This window comes from Ranitomeya imitator, chromosome 1, assembly GCF_032444005.1.
Source record: "Ranitomeya imitator isolate aRanImi1 chromosome 1, aRanImi1.pri, whole genome shotgun sequence".
NCBI lineage: Eukaryota > Metazoa > Chordata > Amphibia > Anura > Dendrobatidae > Ranitomeya > Ranitomeya imitator.
Genome location: NC_091282.1, coordinates 249,342,470 through 249,362,737, shown reverse-complemented (window position 1 = coordinate 249,362,737; position 20,268 = coordinate 249,342,470). Strand labels below are relative to the sequence as shown.

Sequence of the window (20,268 nt, the reverse complement as noted above, 5' to 3'; positions counted from 1 at the left end):
GGTCAAATGCAGAGAGCACAGGATATGAAAGTGTCAGTCAGGCACTTCAATCCGCTGAGGCACAAGCCCTGGTTGAGCGTCGGCTGTGCTGTCAGCCAGTGAAAAATGAAAGTACCCCTCTGATTGGCTGACCTGCCGGAGGTGTGTACAACTAAGCAGAGGAAGCTCCGTGATCAGAGCAAAAGTGCGCCGAGAAGACGTGCGGTGATGTGAGGAGTGTGGCCCGGTCTGAGCAGAAACAGGAGAGAGGCGAGCTCTCCTATTGGGCCAAAAGGGCATGCGATTTGAAAAGAAGTGCGGTAAATGGCCAAAGAAAGCCGGAATGAGGAGCGACCAGAGAAAAAAAGGGGTGTAGCCACAAAGCCCGAGACCGGCCAGGAAGAAATAGCCACGGCTGTGCGGTATCACCACCCTGTCCTGTGCAGTGGCAGTAATCCTTCCCAGACTTGCATGCAGCTGCGGGGAAAAAAGGGGAACATACTTGCAAGGCGAGTCCCAATCCCTCTTCACCGATGAGGATGCCTTCAGGAGACCTCGGGTGAATGCGGGTCACTGGGATGAGAGATCCTCCTTCTAGCACCATCTCAAGATGGTGCAGAAGATGGCCTCAACCCCTTAGGGTATGTGCACACGCTGCGGGTCCGCAGCGGTTTCCCATGCGTTTACAGTATAATGTAAAGCTATGGGAAACTAAATCCGCAGTGCACATGCTGCAGAAAAAAACGCACGGAAACGCAGCGGTTTACATTCCGCAGCATGTCAATTCTTTGTGCGGATTCCGCTGTGGGTTTACACCTGCTCCAATAGAAAACTGCAGGTCTAAACCCGCAGCGGAATCCGCAATAGAAACCGCGATAAATCCGCAGGAAAAAACTCAGCGGTTTTGCATTGCGGATTTATCAAATCCGCTGCAGGAAAATCCGCAACCCTCACAGATACGTGTGCACATACCCTAACAAGAAGGGGGGGGGAGGCCACCACCGGTGACCATAGTCTTCCTCCCAGTGTTCTCCGAGGAGAGGGGTGGGGAAAAGGCTGGGATCGGCCACTGGGAATCACCCTGAAGCACCTGTGGCAGGGGATTAGGTCTTACCTTGTGGGCCCGAGAGAGGGAGCGATACCATACTGCTCTCTCGGTCGCATAAGTACGGGAAAACGGTGAGAAAATACACCGTTACCCTAAGAAAGAAGAACCTAAAAAAACAAAAGGGAAAAAGATTAATAAAACACAACAGGTGACCTGAAAGAGAAAATGTGAATCTGGGATCAGATCTAGGTCTGCCTCCTACTGACACTATGCAAAAACTGTTTTCTTTTTTGCCTAGTGTCAGCCTCTTAGCGACAGCAACATACACACATGGTTACCTGTGTCCCCTAATGAAGCGATAAATAATTATTTTTGCATCGCTTTATTCTGAGAGCTATGACTTATTTTTCTGCTGATGCAGCTTTTTGGCAGCTTTTTTTTTTTTGCGGGACAAGATGACATTTTCAGCAGAACCATTTTTATTTACATTCGTCTTTTAGATCAACGTTTTACTGCACTTTTTGTTCTGAGGTATGATAAAGCATTGTTTTTTTTTGCCTTGTTTATCTTTTGTTACGGTTTTCTCTGAAGGGGTTAACTAGTGGGACAGTTTTATAGAGTGGGTCGTTATGGATGCAGCGGTACCAAATATGTGTACTGTTTGTTTTTTGGGTTTTTTTTTTACATAAATGTATTTATTAGAAAAAAAAACTTTTGTTCTTTATTTGGGAATTTAAAAATATTTTTACATTATTTTTTTTGTGTGACTTTTTTTACATTGTGACATCACTATACAGTATCAGATCGCTGATTTGACACTCTGCAATGCTTCTGCACTGCAGAGCATCGGAGCACCATCCGACAGGCAGGGAAGGAGGCATGTCAGCGCCTGTTCTCAGTAGGCGCTCTCAAACAATTTCCTGCAGGACCCTGCGACCATCTTGGGGCCGTGGGTCTCCATGGAGACCATCGGAACGTGATCACATCGCTGCGTGCGATCTCCACGATGTCGCTGTCACTATTGACAGCGGCATCAGGGTTTAACGCCCACAATTGTTGCTGCAGGGTGTCCACTCTCACACAGAGCTTACACCCGCATCTGAGCGCCGCTCAGCGTGACCCGCAAGATCGCTGCGCCCTACATATACTGCTGTTTGCTGGAACACAGCTCCGGTAGAGCAGTAAATGCACGGCGCATGTCAGGAAGGGGTTAAACCCACAAACTTAAATGTAGCGTGTATTTGTGAAGGAAATCATACATGGTTTTCTAAAAATGTTAAAAATATAAATATGAAAATTGTGAAATGCATTTATATTCGGTCCCCCTGAGTTAGTACTTTGTAGAACCACCTTTGGCTGCAAATCTTTTGGGGTAGGTCTCTACCAGCTTTGCTCATTAAGAGGATTCAATTTTTGGCCATTCTTATTTGCAATCTAGCTCTAACTCGGCAAGATTGGATGGAGAGTGTCTGAATAGGAATTTCTGAGTCTTACCACAGATTGTCAATGCAATTTAGGGAGTGGACTGTGACTGGACACTTCACACACAGGAATATGCTTTGATCTAAACCATTCCATTGTAGTTCTGGTAGTACGTTTAGGGTCGCAGTCCTGAACCTATGCAGCTGTTGAGTCTTTTGCAGCCGTTAACAGGTTTTCCTCCAAGATTGCCCTGTATTTTTCTCCATCCATCTTCACATCAACTCTGCCCAGTTTCCCTGTCCCTGCTGGAGAAAAGCATCCCCTCAGCATTATGCTGCCAGCCAAGTTGACAAGGGTATGGTGTTTTCAGGGTGATGTGCAATATTAGATTTCCACCACACAGCATTTTACATTTAGATCAAAAACTTCTACTTTGGTCTTATCTGAATAGAGCACCTTCTTCCATATTATCTGTGTTCCCTGCATGGATTTTTACAAACAGCAACCAGTACTTATGGCTTGCTTTCAAAAATGGCTTTCTTCTTGCCACTTTTCCATAAAGGCCATATTTGTGGAGTATTTGACCAAGACTGGGGTCACACGAGCGTATTAAAAATATCGGTCTGCTTTTCATCCAGAAAAGTGAGACTATTTTGGTGGGTTTATTTTTTTTTTGTTTTTTTACTTCTCATCCGTGTACAATCCGATTTACTGACTAGTGATTAGTCACTTGTAGGAACATTTAGTTTCCTATGTTACAGAATTGCAATGTATGCGTAAATATCAAAGGCCATACTGATGGTCCGTATGGTATCTGATTTTTTTTTTTTCCTCGCACCCATGCAATTATGGAGTGAAAAGGCAGCATGCTGCAATTTTTTTTCTCATGTCGAATGCTGCTGAGAAAAGAAGCCTCAGATCTGCATTGCTTCATTGAATATCATTGGTTCGATGTGCAATGCAATAAAAAGGATTGCACTAGTGCAAAAATACACTCGCGGCCGAGCCCTAATTGTCTAGTGGACAGATTCTCCCTCCTGAGTGGCCATGGACCTCTTGGCTGCTTCTCTATTTAGTGCTCTCCTTGCTTGGGATGTCAGTGTAGGTGGACAGCCATGTCTTGGTAGCTTTGCAGTTGTTTCATTCTCTTGCGTTTTGGATGATTGATTGGAACAGTGCTCCATGAGACGTACAGAGCTTGGGCTATTTTTTTTTTTCTTTAAATAACCTAACCCAGCTTTACTCTTCTCCACAATTTACAAAAAACCTTTCACACTGGCCACTAGGCCATATACAGTGCCTACAAGTAGTATTCAACCCCCTGCAGATTTAGCAGGTTTAATAAGATGCAAATAAGTTAGAGCCTTCAAACTTCAAACAAGAGCAGGATTTATTAACAGATGCATAAATCTTACAAACCAAAAAGTTTTGTTGCTCAGTTAAATTTTTATAAATTTTAAACATAAAAGTGTGGGTCAATTATTATTCAACCCCTAGGTTTAATATTTTGTGGAATAACCTTTGTTTGCAATTACAGCTAATAATCGTCTTTTATAAGACCTGATCAGGCCGGCACAGGTCTCTGGAGTTATCTTGGCCCACTCCTCCATGCAGATCTTCTCCAAGTTATCTAGCTTCTTTGGGTGTCTCATGTGGACTTTAATCTTGAGCTCCTTCCACAAGTTTTCAATTGGGTTAAGGTCAGGAGACTGACTAGGCCACTGCAACACCTTGATTTTTTGCCTCTTGAACCAGGCCTTGGTTTGCTTGGCTGTGTGCTTTGGGTCGTTGTCTTGTTGGAAGATGAAATGACGACCCATCTTAAGATCCTTGATGGAGAAGCGGAGGTTCTTGGCCAAAATCTCCAGGTAGGCCGTGCTATCCATCTTCCCATGGATGCGGACCAGATGGCCAGGCCCCTTGGCTGAGAAACAGCCCCACAGCATGATGCTGCCACCACCATGCTTGACTGTAGGGATGGTATTCTTGGGGTCGTATGCAGTGCCATCCAGTCTCCAAACGTCACGTGTGTCGTTGGCACCAAAGATCTCGATCTTGGTCTCATCAGACCAGAGAACCTTGAACCAGTCAGTCTCAGAGTCCTCCAAGTGATCATGAGCAAACTGTAGACGAGCCTTGACATGACGCTTTGAAAGTAAAGGTACCTTACGGGCTCGTCTGGAACGGACACCATTGCGGTGGAGTACGTTACTTATGGTATTGACTGAAACCAATGTCCCCACTGCCATGAGATCTTCCCGGAGCTCCTTCCTTGTTGTCCTTGGGTTAGCCTTGACTCTTCGGACAAGCCTGGCCTCGGCACGGGAGGAAACTTTCAAAGGCTGTCCAGGCCGTGGAAGGCTAACAGTAGTTCCATAAGCCTTCCACTTCCGGATGATGCTCCCAACAGTGGAGACAGGTAGGCCCAACTCCTTGGAAAGGGTTTTGTACCCCTTGCCAGCCTTGTGACCCTCCACGATCTTGTCTCTGATGGCTTTGGAATGCTCCTTTGTCTTTCCCATGTTGACCATGTATGAGTGCTGTTCACAAGTTTGGGGAGGGTCTTAAATAGTCAGAAAAGGCTGGAAAAAGAGATAATTAATCCAAACATGTGAAGCTCATTGTTCTTTGTGCCTGAACTACTTCTTAATACTTTAGGGGAACCAAACAGAATTCTGGTGGGTTGAGGGGTTGAATAATAAATGACCCTCTGAAAAGACTTTTCACAATTTAAAAAAAAAATAAACAAAGAAATAACATTCTTTTTTGCTACAGTGCATTTCACACCTCCAGGCTGATCTACAGTCCAAATGTCACAATGCCAAGTTAATTCCAAATGTGTAAACCTGCTAAATCTGCAGGGGGTTGAATACTACTTGTAGGCACTGTATCAGACACCTATTCCCTTCGAGCACATGGGTCATTAGCAAAGATAAAATAACTTGATTATTGCATGGCATTGAAGGTTGCATTCCCATGATGAGCTTTTGATGATGCAGATTTTCTGCACCTGTTAAAAAACAATGAAAAAATGCAAATAACCTAATTTAAGTGCCTATTTTTACATTAGCTTTTATCCTTTTTTCCTTCTTGCTACGTGAGGTTTAAATAAAGCTGCTTTGTTTTTGATATTTTCTGGTATTTGGCTTAGACAAAACTTTATTGATATAGTCACATGTAGATTACATCCATTTCCACCATCCAAATGCACTAAAAATGCATGTGTCTTTTTTTACTTGTGGATTTTCTGCATCTAATACAATTCTATGAGAAAAATCTTCACATAGAACTCCATGTGCCCAGAAGAGAAATTGACATGTAGCGGATTTGATAGACGAACCGCAGGTCAGTTTACTACAAGTAAAAAATAGAAGCACAGTTGGCTGGAAATTTCTATAAATCCCACCCACTCTGCTGGAACTGTAAGACGCTGCATATTTAACCCTTTCACAACATGCGCCGTACTATTACTGCGCATGCCGTGTCACCCCCTTTGATGTGGGCTCCGGCGGAGAGCCCACATCAAAGTCGCGACATGTCAGCTGTTTTGTACAGCTGACATGTGCGCGCAATAGCAGCGGGTGAAATCGCTATTCACCCGCCGCTATTAACCTGTTAAATGCCGCTGTCAAACGCAGACAACGGCATTTAACCGGCGCTTCCGGACGGAAATGATGTCATCGCCGACCCCCGTCACATGATCGGGGGTCGGCGATGCATCAGGAAGGTAACCATAGAGGTCCTTGAGACCTCTATGGTTACTGATGCCGGCCTGCTGTGAGCGCCACCCTGTGGTCGGCGCTCACAGCACACCTGCATTTCAGCTACATCGCAGCGATCTGAGGATCGCTCCTATGTAGCAGAGCCGATCAGGCTATGCCAGCTTCTAGCCTCCCATGGAGGCTATTGAAGCATGGCACAAGTAAAAAAAAAATGTTTTTAAAAATATGAAAAAAATATAAAAGTTTAAATCACCCCCCTTTCGCCCCATGTATTTGGTATCGCCGCGTTCAGAATCGCCCGATCTATCAATAAAAAAAAGCATTAACCTGATCGCTAAACAGCATAGTGAGAAAAAAATCCGAAACGCCAGAATTACGTTTTTTTTGGTCGCCGTGATATTGCATTAAAATACAATAGCTGGCGATCAAAAGAACGCATCTGCACCGAAATGGTATCATTAAAAACGTCAGCTCGGCACGCAAAAAATAAGCCCTCACCCGACCCCAGATCACGAAAAATGGAGACGCTTTGGGTATCGGAAAATGGCACTTTTTTTTTTAAGCAAAGGTTTGAATTTTTTTTCACCACTTGGATAAAAAATAACCTAGATATGTTAGATGTCTATGAACTTGTAATGACCTGGTGAATCATAATATCAGGTCAGTTTTAGCATTTAATGAACCTAGCAAAAAAGCCAAACAAAAAACAAGTGTGGGATTGCACTTTTTTGCAATTTCACCGCATTTGGAATTTTTTTCCCGCTTTCTAGTAAAAGATATGGTAAAACCGATGGTGTCATTCAAAAGTACAACTCGTCCCGCAAAAAATAAGCCCTCACATGACCATATTGACGGAAAAATAAAAAAAGTTATGGCTCTGGGAAGGAGGGAAGTGAAAAATGAAAACGCAAAAACGAAAAAGGGCAGCGACTTGAAGGGGTTAATATAGCAAAAATAAGCCATGAAAACTCACCAAAACTCATTGTCGGCACATACAGTAGCCTTAAGGTACCTTCACACTAAACGATATCGCTAGCAATCCGTGACGTTGCAGCGTCCTCGCTAGCGATATCGTTCAGTTTGACACGCAGCAGCGATCAGAATCCTGCTGTGATGTCGTTGGTCGGGGCTAGAGGGCCAGAACTTTCTTTGGTCGCTGGCTCTCCCGCTGACATCGCTGAATCGGCGTGTGTGACACCGATTCAGCGATGTCTTCGCTGGTAACCAGGGTAAACATCGGGTTACTAAGCGCAGGGCCGCGCTTAGTAACCCGATGTTTACCCTGGTTACCATCCTAAAAGTAAAAAAAACAAACGCTACATACTTACCTACCGCTGTCTGTCCCCGGCGCTCTGCTTCTCTGCTCTGGCTGTGAGCACAGCGGCCGGAAAGCAGAGCGGTGACGTCACCGCTCTGCTTTCCGGCTGCCCGGCACGCACAGCCAGAGCAGAGAAGCAGAGCGCCGAGGACAGACAGCGGTAGGTAAGTATGTAGCGTTTGTTTTTTTTACTTTTAGGATGGTAACCAGGGTAAACATCGGGTTACTAAGCGCGGCCCTGCGCTTAGTAACCCGATGTTTACCCTGGTTACCGGCATCGTTGGTCGCTGGAGAGCGGTCTGTGTGACAGCTCTCCAGCGACCAAACAGCGATCCGGATCGTTGTCTGGATCGCTGCAGCGTCGTTTAGTGTGAAGGTACCTTTACTGAGAATACTCTCATTTCGGCAGAGGTAATTGTCAAGGCAGAGAAAGGAGTACTGATGGATCCAGTGTTTTCTTTTGTTTCTTGAGGTGTTACCTTTCACTGAAATTTTATGTTATGATAAGGAGTCTGCTGAAAAGAAATGTGTGTGGAACAAAGTATGAATTTAATGGCCAGTGTCAGCATTGCAAGTTTCTCTTTTTCTTTTCCATATCACAATCTATATTTAAAGAAAAAAAAAAGAAGCAAAACCTGATTTAAACCATGTTGTTATTTTTTGATGGCACATTCCCATTAAAGCGGTTGTCTACTGCTTGGACAACCCCTTATCAGTCACCGTTTTCCACTAAGGAAAATAATAATGTCATGTAAGACTCGGGAGAGCCAATGCAGACACTGCTGGAACCGCAACAGAGTTGAGTATACTGTTAATATTTTACTTGGGGGAAACCGTGATTAAGAAAAGGTTGTCTGAGCACTGGACAACCCCTTTAATGGAAATGTGCCATAAAAAAAAAATTACAGTTTATATCAGGTTTTTCTTTTTTAAATATAGATACCGATATGAAAAGAAAAAAAAAAAAAGTTATGTCACATGATCTCCTCTATCGGACAAATCTGATATATCCAGAGAAAGCGAGAGCAGCCGCAGCTCTAACCCTGGGTTAACATTGCGTTATGGTGGTACGTTAAACGGACTACGTTACACCGTGGCATAACGCGGTGTAACGTAGTCCGTTAACGCCGCCATTGAAAGCAATGTCGGACGCATCGCTAGCGCACACCCATGGGCATGCGCTAGGGATGTGCCGTCATTGAGTGACTGACCCTGAGACGCGGGCTGCAGTGATTCCGGGTCAGTCACTGTTAGAGCAAGCAGATGCTCTATCTGCGCTAGCGCGATGTAAACGTCAGCACTTGCGTTACAGCATCCCGTTAGCGTATGTGCTGAACGGGCTGCTGCTAATGCAGTGTGAACCCTCCTCCTGATGTCAATTACGTCCGAAGAAGGAGACAGTGCAGAGGCCGCTGATTCGCCACAGGGATCATTTGACATAAGGTCATGGGAGCTGCACGAAAGCCAGTGCTGATACTGCTGTAAGAGCGACAAGTACAAGTGTCATTATTTTACAAGGAGGCAACATGATTGAGAAGGGGTTGTTAGATTGGTGGACAACCCCTTTAAGACACCGGTCCTCTTAGATACAAATAATTCAATTTTTTTTTTTCTTCAACAGAATTCCAAATGATCAAAATCTCACTTTCTGAATGCGCAATGAGTCGAGTTTCCAACAAGTATATCGATTTTATTGATAAGAATCGTCATCCATTCCAGAGTCACAAACACACGCATGCATTTTGTCTGACCAAACCTCATGTAGCTCATAAACAAAACCTACCTGTTAATTTAGTACAAAACACATCTAGCAGTTCACTCAAACATTATACATATAACCAGGATTCTTTGTACACACTTTGATCCCCAGGGCATAGAACCGTCACGCACTTGTATTTTATTTGGTCTGGACGCTTAAGACTTGAAGACATGAACAGCCCGCACCACGTACTGTCGGCAGATGGGACATTCGCTCATTCTCTTGCCACATTTTGTGCAGGTCACCATATGGCCGCACTCCAGGAGAACACAGTCAATAACGGCGTCCATGCAGATGCGACAAAGGTTATCATCGTTACCAGTCAACTGTAGCCGATCCCTGTCTGAAAAAAGAAATAACATGGTGGAAGAGGGTTGGAGACGAATGTATGAATAACTAATACGAAGGTCGATAACAGTGGCTAGAGATGTGATACCTCATGGTAGGGATCACGAGATTGTACTGGACAACAATACAGTTTTCAATGGCAGCATTTACTAAAGTTGACTGGTCACAACCGTTTTCCAACATTCCTCAGTGTACAGGATTATACAACTGAGAAAGTTTGGGTAGTAAGGAAACATCCATATCCAGCTTTACATTCTACCAGCACAATTTATTTGATTACTAGGTGTTAAAATCACTTTGGTAGCACTTACTATAATTGTCAAAAAATAAACTAATGAGAAAGTAAAAAAAAACCATAACCCTTAGGTCAGTTAAGTCTGTGGAGATAATCCAACAATGCTTAAAGGGAATGTGTCAGAGCATTTCAACTCTCCTCCACCTCATCCCACCTTTCAAACTAACCATATAATCCATACTTCTTTTTGCATGTGATCATCTATTGCTCCTTGATAGTGATGAGCGAGTGTACTCATTGCTCGGGTTTTCCCGAGCACGCTCGGGTGTCTTCCGAGTATTTTTTAGTGCTCGGAGATTTAGTTTTCATCGCGGCAGCTGAATGATTTACAGCTACTAGCCAGCTTGATTACATGTGGGGATTCCCTAGCAACCAGGCAACACCCACATGTACTTATGCTGGCTAACAGATGTAAATCATTCAGCTGCGGCAAGAAAAACTAAATCTCCGAGCGCTAAAAAATACTCTGAGGACACTCGAGTAACAAGTATATATTCGCTTATCACTATTTATTCCCAGATCACCAGCCTGTGGCCTTGACCCTTCTTCTGGGCAAGGATCATGCCTACACAATCTTTTCTATAGAGCTTGCAAGTACTTCAGTGCCTCTTGTGCTCCACTGATGCTTGCACAATCTGCGAGCGCACAATTCGGGCCAGTGGCACTGCCATGCGGCTGGTTCAAACTGTCAATAAGGTCAACAGGAAGTGACCCTTCAAAACGCTAATGCATTTCCCATTTCTAGATAGGAAAAATAATGAGAATTGAAAAAAAAATACAACTGACTAACCTGGGTCATGTCTGGATTCTAAGCTTTCCACTGAAAAGAAAGCAAGAAAAAAAAGACTTATGAAATGAGTAAACATGGTATTAAAAGATAAATGTAAATTAATGTGTAAACTATAATTCAATGCTCCATGGAGTAGACTAGTACAATTCTGTGTACTAAATAAAAGTGATAGAAAACAAAAACTCAACGTACGCGACTTTCTGTTTTCTTCATTCTCGCGGTACAGTCTGTTCACTTTCTCCACAAGTTCCCATTTCTCGCAGCATCCTGAGTAGTTGACAAAGTTGCGGGCCAAAATTTCTTTTAGCTGTCGAATAGTTAGCCCTTCTATTTCCTCCAGCGTTGATAAGTCTGACAATGATGCTCTGGCTTGTTTCTTTGATAGGTCATTAGCCTTAGAGAATAAACCACTTATTAGAATGCAAGGTTTGGGGAAATTATAGTGGCTACGAGACATCGGACAACTACGACAGATTCCCAGTGTGCTATTACCAAGTGATCATGACAATAATCACGTGTGCCCCTTACTCCTCAGTGCATTGGGCAGGTGGCGTACAACCCTGAATTATTTAGAAGCACTTACAACGTCACTTGACATTATCCCGCCCTTTTTTCGGAAATGGCCAACAGTACTCACCAGCAAGTCTGTGGTGTCGGTATCAGATGTTATGGATATGGTTTCACTTGTTCCCTAGAAATAAAGATACAGCATAAGCAAAGAAGTGTTTTACAAGACATACAGTTACTGACTGACTCAGCACATAAAAGATATGAGCATATGGCTTCTGATGCCTCCATAAAGCCAAGAATGATTCATAGAGAGAGATAGGAGCGGTTACACTATTAAAAAGGGCCTGCTCCCACTCCCAAAATGTCAGTTTTAGTAAATGCATATACTCTCCATGAATGGAAACATTCTTTCTCGGCAAGACAGAATATCAATTTTATATTAACAGCTGCTCTCAACAGACCATTACTTATCACATTCTTAGTAATTATTAAAGGGAACCTGTCACCCCGAAAATCGCGGGTGAGGTAATCCCACCGGCATCAGGGGCTTATCTGCAGCATTCTGTAATGCTGTAGATAAGCCCCCGATGTTACCTGAAAAAGGAGAAAAAGACGTTATATTATGCAGACAAAGTACTGCACTGCGCAGGCGCCGGGCCTCTGACCTTTCCGGCGCCTGCGCACTGCAGTACTATCCTCTGCCCTCAACAGGGCAGAGCAAAGTACGCCTGCGCCGGAGCCGTGGCTGAAGATCAGAAGAGGACGTCATGGAAAGAAGATAGGAGGCGCCACAGCGGACCGGAGACGCCCATCCGACCTGACCAGCAGCGGGACCGCCCCTGGGTGAGTATAATATAACGTCTTTTTCTCCTTTTTCAGGTAACATCGGGGGCTTATCTACAGCATTACAGAATGCTGCAGATAAGCCCCTGATGCCGGTGGGATTACCTCACCCACGATTTTTGGGGTGACAGGTTCCCTTTAAAGGGAATCAGTCAGTAGGATCAACCCTCCTAAGCCGTCTATATGGGCATGTAGGTCATGGAAAGATGACCAAATTGATAACTGGGCTCTGATGACTTATTCCAGAGAAAGCCACGTTTCTTCATATGTTAATGAGTTAAGATCTATGGGCCGGACATAGATCTTCCTGAGAATTGGCCTCCAGAAATGATTTTAAATGAAAAAAAGCATTACCAGTGTGAGTGCTTGCACAATCAAACATTTTTTTCAATGTACAGTTTATTAGCATTTGCAGTCACTCTTAAGATATTAAACATTTTTCTTTTATATATAGCTCGTTGCCTAAGAGTCCGACCGCCGCTGCAGTCTAGCTTGTAAGTGCTGCAATGCAGATGGCCAATATTTGGAACCAAGAGGCCGCTTCAGTAATCCTGGTCAGCTTCAAAGCAGCACTTACAATTCGCAATAGAAAAGCACTCAGCTTATTCGGCCACTGTTGCTAAACAGCATTGGTGGTCTGTCCCCTAGATAACAAGCTGTAAGCAAAAAACGTTTAATATCTCAAGAACGGTGGCAAAGTGTAATAAACAGTAAATTTCAGAAGTACTTATATTTACAAGCACTAGCTGACAATATCCATCTATGAAGATGGGAATAAAACTTTAGGGTATGTGCACACGTAAGAATTTCTTGCAGAAATTTGACAAAAAACAGACATTTCTGCCAGATATCCGCATTTGTTTTTTTCGCATTTTGTGTGCGTTTTTGGCGTTTTTCCCCAAAGCATTAAAAAGCGGGAAAAACGCGAAAAATCTGCAAAATTAATGAACATGCTGCTTATTTTACCGCGATGCGGTTTTTTTCGCAGAAAAAAACGCATCATGTGCACAAAAATTGCAGAATGCATTCTAAATGATAGGATGCATATGTATGCATTTTTTATGCATTTTTATCGCAAAAAAAAACGCGAAATATCCTTAACGTGTGCACATAGCCTTAATGCTAGCAAAGGTAGAGAGTAAGAAATGTAACTGGATTACAGCAAATCTCAGCCAGTCTGAACCTATGCTTTACATTCAGAAATTGACAACTGATCACGATTTTGCACAAATAGCTGCTCCAATCTTTATGTAACAATTAGTGATGAGCAAACGTGCTTGGATACGGAGTTATCGGAGCATGTTTGGGTGCTAATCGAATATCTTTGGCGTGTTCAAAAAACATGTTAGAGTCCCCTTGGCTGCATGTCTCGCAGCTGTTCGACAGCCGCAACACATACAGGGATTGGCTATTTGTTAGGCAATGTCTATATGTGTTGCGGATTTTGAACGTCCACGAGACATGCAGCCGCAGGAACTCGAACATATTCAAGCAAGGCAAAGTCACTCGGTTAACACCCGAGCATGCTCAGATAGCACTTTATCCAAGCATGTTCGCTCATTACTAATAATAATGTAACAGACTAAATATCAGCTCCGCACTTCTTACACTGGCAAGATAATTAAAGACGACTATGAACCGCAACAGATATCCATCTGACCAAGGACAATTATATCAGCTGGGACAGCCAAAGCCCCAGGGACAGCTTCGTCATGGTTTGCAACTTTCATTCTTTGTTCTCTCTCCCCATTGAGAACTCTTATGCATGCTCGGTCTAGCTGAGTAATAAGTATGGGGTGTTGGGGGAACTGCAATAGAATGGGTATGACCTCTATTAGGCAGCAGATGAGGAACAAGAGTGAGTTGTGGTGGTCATCTCACAGGGTCGAAAACTTTTCCTACTTGGGTCCTACCAGACTGACTAAGACTGGACCTCACTATCTACTTAAGGTCCATACTGAAATTAAAAATATGGGATTTTTTTTCCTAATAGTCTAATATTATATTGAGTTTATGTAAACGGGTCAATTATGTTGCTAAACTAAATATTGCTGCATCGATAGAAAAGACTGTACAGTATATAACCTCTTCCATGAGAACTCTAAGATTTTGATGATTCGTGCAGTGTAATGAGCGGATAGTCTAAGCATGAATTCACACGACAGATTTGTTTCACACATTTCTATAAACTGTTCTACTCATCTGAATGGGGCGTGTAGAAATCTTCATTTTTTGCCACCTAACAACCCTAATAAGATGATTGATACTGACATTTTTGGTACACATCTGCAACATGGAATATATCTTTATTATCCTCACCAAGAATAATCCTTTCATGTGTTGGCAGTAAATGCTCTTCCTTCAGGCAAGCAGAAGCTTAGTAGTCACTAATAGCTTTAACTCACGATGGCCTTTCAATCATTAAATTGGTTTACCATTAACTTTTTTACTGCATACAAAAAACAAAAATAGCTTCTCATACCCCCGACGAGTCCAGTGTTGGCTCTTCACCGCTGCCTCCACATTATTTTTACTGGCTGCAGTGATAATGTCGTGACTACAGCACATGTGACCACTGCAGCCAATCATTGGGCTCAGTATCTCCGCTGACAACATGAACCGCTGGGCTCAGTGACTGGTTGCAGCACAGATGTGCATGTTAATCGTTACGCCACTGCTACAGCCAATAAACAAAGACTGGAGGCAGCGGTGAACTGGCAGTGGAGCAGCAGAGGGTATGTAAAGATCGGTTTTGGTGTTTTTTTTTTTTTTTTAAACAGAAGCCTATGCAGGGAGAAAAGTCATTTATAGAAAACTACATCCGAGTCATTTTGGTGTTTTCCAAGAACCATATCATTTTAATATTTTCTCCCTTGGTTAGTTGCAGGGGGGCTTCTTTTTTGTGAACTGGGATGTATTTTTGCCACCCTTTTCGCAAAACTAATTTTTAATTTTCATATTATTTCATAGAGAATGTACCTTCTCACACCTCTCGAAAAAAAAAAAAAAAAAAACAACCACCCAAAAATATTTCCCTCTTCTTTGCAATGTTTTCCTAGGTGTAAAAAAAAAGGTGACATTCTTGGGTCATTTAAGGTGGTGGTGGTAGCAAGCATTCACTCTTTATAGTAACCCATTTAAAATAATACAATATATATATACGTACATACACACACACTGCATATTTTTTTTTCTTCAGTAAAACTTTATTATAATGAGATACAATTTCGTGTGCCCCTTGCAATTGCAATAGCTATTACTTGCTATGAAATGTGCAGTACTCCAAAGTATTATCGCCTGCTAGGCATCCTATTGAGTCACACCTGGACGTAGGAAACAGGCCTCAGCATTGCAATCTTTTTCCTAAGCGCCACTGTAAAAGATGGAGCGTTAAATCTGATTAACATGTCGTCTCATATCTTTAGTGAGGTCTGGCCCTCTATATCGCTGACACCATTTTCCACTTCCACTATTCTCTCATTTACCTTCCTTAAATCTTGTCTCATCAAGGAGAATGCCTCTTTAAGTGTCCCTACTTGCAGATTGTAACTCTGCTCGCTCTACCCTCAATGGGTGACAGCTTTAAAGGGAACCTGTCACCCCGTTTTTTCAGATTGAGATAAAAATACTGTTAAATAGGGCCTGCGCTGTGCGTTACAATAGTGTATGTAGTGTACCCCGATTCCCCCCCTATGCTGCGAAATACATTACCAAAGTCGCCGTTTTTTCGCCTGTCAATCAGGCTGGTCAGGTCGGGTGGGCGTGGTGACATCGCTGTTTCTTCTTGTATGTTTGCCCTCAGTAAAATAATAAACTAGGGGCAAACATACGGATTTTGAGAAGGAGTTATTGCAGTAGTGAACAACCCCTTTAAATAGTTTTACAACAGGATTCTGGTGCAAACTCTTTCATGAATTGGCCCCTAAATTTATACAACATATGAGTTGCTTACTGTGTGCCAAAAAGTTGACACATTTTTGGTCGCATGGGGGTCACATGTTAGGCTATGTTCGTTTTCTCGGTGAGGCTACTTCCCCTTGTTGGACAAGGTACAAAAAGGGGTCTAAAACACATACCAAATGTGGTGCATGTCAAGAAAAACTGTTTTTTAGTGCAAAGTAAGCCTGGTGCATTTAGCTTGATAAATATGCCTCATTGTGTTCAATTATCCTTGAGGAATACAGTAGGAAAAGCTCCTGGTGAACACATCAAAAGTATCCATAGTGTTACCAGTTTTTAACTACCGTCCCTAGAAAAGCAGACCAGACTGAGCATACACATCTAATCTTTAGTTTTTTCATATTATACATATACTATACTGAATATATTTTTGTATTATACATATTATATACAATGCGTGATAGATATATATACATATATATAACATTATTTTTTTAAATAATTAAATGATAAACAATATAGGATACCTAAGCAATCTATGATGAAGCCTTGTGTTGGAAGTGTATGTTAAGAAATCATCCTAATGTGGTGTAATGCAATGTGGACAGAGCCCAACTAGGACAACCAAATGAAAGTGGAATTGGCACACTATACAGTTTTATGGAGACTGATCATATACACAAGACCAGCGCTCCGCCTCAGAGCCCCTTAAAAATCTAGTCTTATAAGAGGACACTGTGGAGAAAAACACCTTACAGCTACACAATGAAAACTAATGTTGGACAGTGTTCTGGTGAAAGTTGGGCTCTGCTGTAGATGATCCCTACAAAGCAGATGTGAACAGATCCTACAGCTCAGTGCTCCTGGCATGTGATGACCTATGAACAATGATCATTCTAAAAAAAAAAATAATAATAATAATATGAAGCAAAGAGCGGAAAATCATTGCTTTTTTCCAGCTTATTCTGGTAGGCTGCACTCTGGGAAAGGACTCATTTTATGATTATGATAGGATTCAAGTTGCTTTCATTTATCATATTAGCATTTCTGCTGATATAAGGCAAATACATACACCCAAATCCCCATTGTGACTGCAATGCATCAAGGTTGCTGTGGTACCTGGGATGTAGATCCACTGCCCAAGCTCACACTTCTGTCTGATAATTCTCCCTGAGATGAAGATACGGAAGATGAAGGCGCAGATAAAGCTGTAAAGAAAGAGAAGGCAGAGGACTGCGATCGTGTAGTGCCGTCTGTGCTAACATCCATCTCCTCTTCAGGACACGAGTCATGGTGGCACAGCACCAGCTCCACCAAGTCTTCCTTCTCCCGACAGCTCTCGGTAGGGATGTTCCTTAGCGTAAGGTATTGACGTAGGTCTTTCACTTTCAGCTTCATTAACTGGGGCCGCTGAAATGCTGTCTCCTGTAGCAAGTGGCAAATACTGCAACGCCTGAGGTTTTCCTGAAGTGTGGAGCACACTGAGCAAAAGTCTTTTTTGCAGTCACAACAGACATGCTGTAAGACAGAAGAGCATGGTTGGTTATTAGCACCTACTCTCTTCCAATCATCCAGTGATGTACGTATTGGTGTACAGACCGCTGAGAACAGTGATATAATGAGAACATCCTATGAGATCAGTATTGCAGTTTCTGAGAAATCCAGCTTTGAATTCTTATGGAAATGAGTTGCGAGTGCTTGGGATATTGCACTTGCTGCTCTCCTTACTCACAGCCTGCCTCCTGTGTCTGATTGACAGGTCACTCTTGTTTCAGTTATTTGCCTCCTCTGATGCGTTGCTGACACTTGTTCACTGCTACACATTTCACGCCACTCGCCCGCTCATATGGAGGCTGGAGAATGCGCAGATCAATGCACATTGTCTTCAATGTCACGAGGCCCTTGGTGCGCATGCACCGCGCCAGGCATGGACGCCAGTGGCATGACCTCTTGGTTGGGGGGAAGGGGGGGGCAAGTCACTGAAAGAAGAGGAAACCGTCAGTCTGAAACCAGAGGCAGGCATTAAGTACTGAGGGAAGCCAGTAGAACAGCAAATGCCATGTCACACTTTGAAAGCACTAGAAGCTCATTTGCATATGATTTAAACGTTCGATTTCTCAGAAACGCATGAAAGCGCCTGTAAATAATGCCAATGGTTAAGTACAAAATCCTCATGACAGGTTTCACCCCTTCATGACCTTTGATGTACATTTACGTCAAAGGTCCTATCCCTGACTTTGATGCGAACTTGCACGCTGAGCCCACATCTTTCCCCACACATGATGATTGATTTAATAAGCCATCATGTGCCTTTAACATCCACAGGGAGGCTAATAGCGGGATTTAACAAGCGTCGGCCACTTCATTCATCACACTCATCGGCGCCCCTGTCATGTGATTGCGGGGCGCACATGGGTTGTCAAGACATTCGGGGATCTGCTGATGACCCCCATGCCTGTCATTACAATCTTCCTGTGAACACTCGCCCGTAGCTGGCGTTTATAGGAAATCATGATTTCTGCTATACATAGCAGTGCTGATGCATTGCCATCTATAGCACAAACTTCTAACAGTTTCCTAAGAGGACTGTTCAATACAGCAAAAAGTGACAAAAAAAAAAAAGTTTTAAAAATATGACAAAAAAATAAAATAAAATTACATTCTTTCACCACATTAAAAATAAACAATGAAAAAAAAAATACACATACAGTTGTGTGAAAGAGTGCTTACCCCTTCCTGATTTCCTATTCTTTTACATATTTGTCATACCTAAATGGGTCAGATCACCCAACAAATTTAAATATTAGACAAAGATAACACAAGTAAAACACAAAATGCAGTTTTAACCCCTTAACCCCCGAAGCTTTTTTCAGTTTTGTGTTTTCGTTTTTCGCTCCCCTCCTTCCCAGAGCCATAACTTTTTTATTTTTCCATCAATATGGCCATGTGAGGGCTTATTTTTTACGGGATGAGTTGTACTTTTGAATTACATCATTGGTTTTACCATGTTGGTTGTGTACTAGAAAAAAGTACGTTGAAATTGCAAAAAAAAGTGCAATCCCACACTTGTTTTTTGTTTGGCTTTTTTGCTAGGTTCACTAAATGCTAGAACTGACCTGCCATTGTGATTCTCAAGGTCATTACGAGTTCAGACACCAAACATGTTTAGTTTCTTTTTTATCTAAGTGGTAAGAAAAAAAAAATTTGCACAATTTTCCGATGCCCATAGGGTCTCCATTTTTGTGATTTCGGGTTGGGCGAGGGCTTATTTGTTGCGTGCCGAGCTGACATTTTTAATTATCCCATTTTGGTGCTGATACGTTCTTTTGATCGCCTATTATTGCACTGCATTGCAATGTCGTGGCGACCAAAAAACGTAATTCTGGTGGTTTGCCTTTTTTTTATCACTACGCTGTTTAACGATCAGGTTAATCCTTTTTTTTCATTGATGCATCAGGCTATTTTGAACGTGGCGATACCAAATATGCGTAGGATTGATTTTTTTTTTATTGTTTTATTTTGAATGGGACGAAAGGGGGGTGATTTGAAGTTTTATTTATTTATTTTTTTTACTTTTGGCATGTTCAATAGCCAATAGGGAGACTAGAAGCTGCCACAACTTGATCAGCTCTGATACATAGAGGTGATGCTCAGATCGCCTCTATGTAGCAGAATTACAGACTTGCTATGAGCGCCGACCACAGGGTGGCGCTCATAGGAATTCGGCATCAACAACCATAGGGTCTTCAGGAGACCTCTGGATGTCATGCTAACGCACTGATGACCCCCAATCATGTGACGGGGACACCGATGCACGCATTTCCAGCCGCATGGCCGGAAGTGCTTGTTAAATGCCGCTGTCAGAGTTTTAACTAGTTAATAGATGCAGATGGATCGCAATTCCACCCGCGCCTTTTGCGGGCACATGTCAGCTGTTCAAAACAGCTGACATGTCCCGGCTTTGATGCGGGTTCACCGCTGGAGCCCACATCAAAGCGGAGGACACTGCCATCGGATATACTATTCCGTCCGATGGCAGTAAGGGGTTAAATGAAGGTCTTTGTTATTAAGGTAAAAAGAATTCCAAACCTACAGGGTCCTGTGTGAAAAAGTGATTGTGCCCTCCACCCCTTAAAACATAAATTACCATAACTGTGGTTTATCATATCTTTGGGAAGTGGAGTTCAAATTCCCTAGCCACACCCAGACCTAATTACTGCCATACCTGTACTAAGTCAAGAAATCACTTAAATAGGACATGCCTGACAAAGTGAAATAGACTTAGGGTATGTTTCCAAGTTCAGTACTTGCTGCGGATTGGTCGCTGTGTTACA

At 42.8% G+C, this 20,268-nt stretch overlaps 1 protein-coding gene across 2 annotated transcripts in view; it reads right to left on the bottom strand.

Moving 5' to 3' along the window:
- Positions 1–9,158: 9,158 nt before the first annotated feature.
- The window catches only part of RNF34 (ring finger protein 34), a 71,401-nt gene continuing 60,291 nt past the window's right edge, over positions 9,159–20,268 (bottom strand). For both annotated transcript variants that reach the window (XM_069755431.1, XM_069755424.1), the window contains 5 exons: positions 17,054–17,452; positions 11,319–11,372; positions 10,874–11,075; positions 10,682–10,711; positions 9,159–9,591 (listed from right to left, as the gene is read on the bottom strand). In XM_069755431.1, the coding sequence (XP_069611532.1) occupies positions 9,404–9,591; positions 10,682–10,711; positions 10,874–11,075; positions 11,319–11,372; positions 17,054–17,452 (873 nt within the window). In that variant the 3' untranslated portion in view covers positions 9,159–9,403. The remainder of the gene's footprint in view (positions 9,592–10,681; positions 10,712–10,873; positions 11,076–11,318; positions 11,373–17,053; positions 17,453–20,268) is intronic.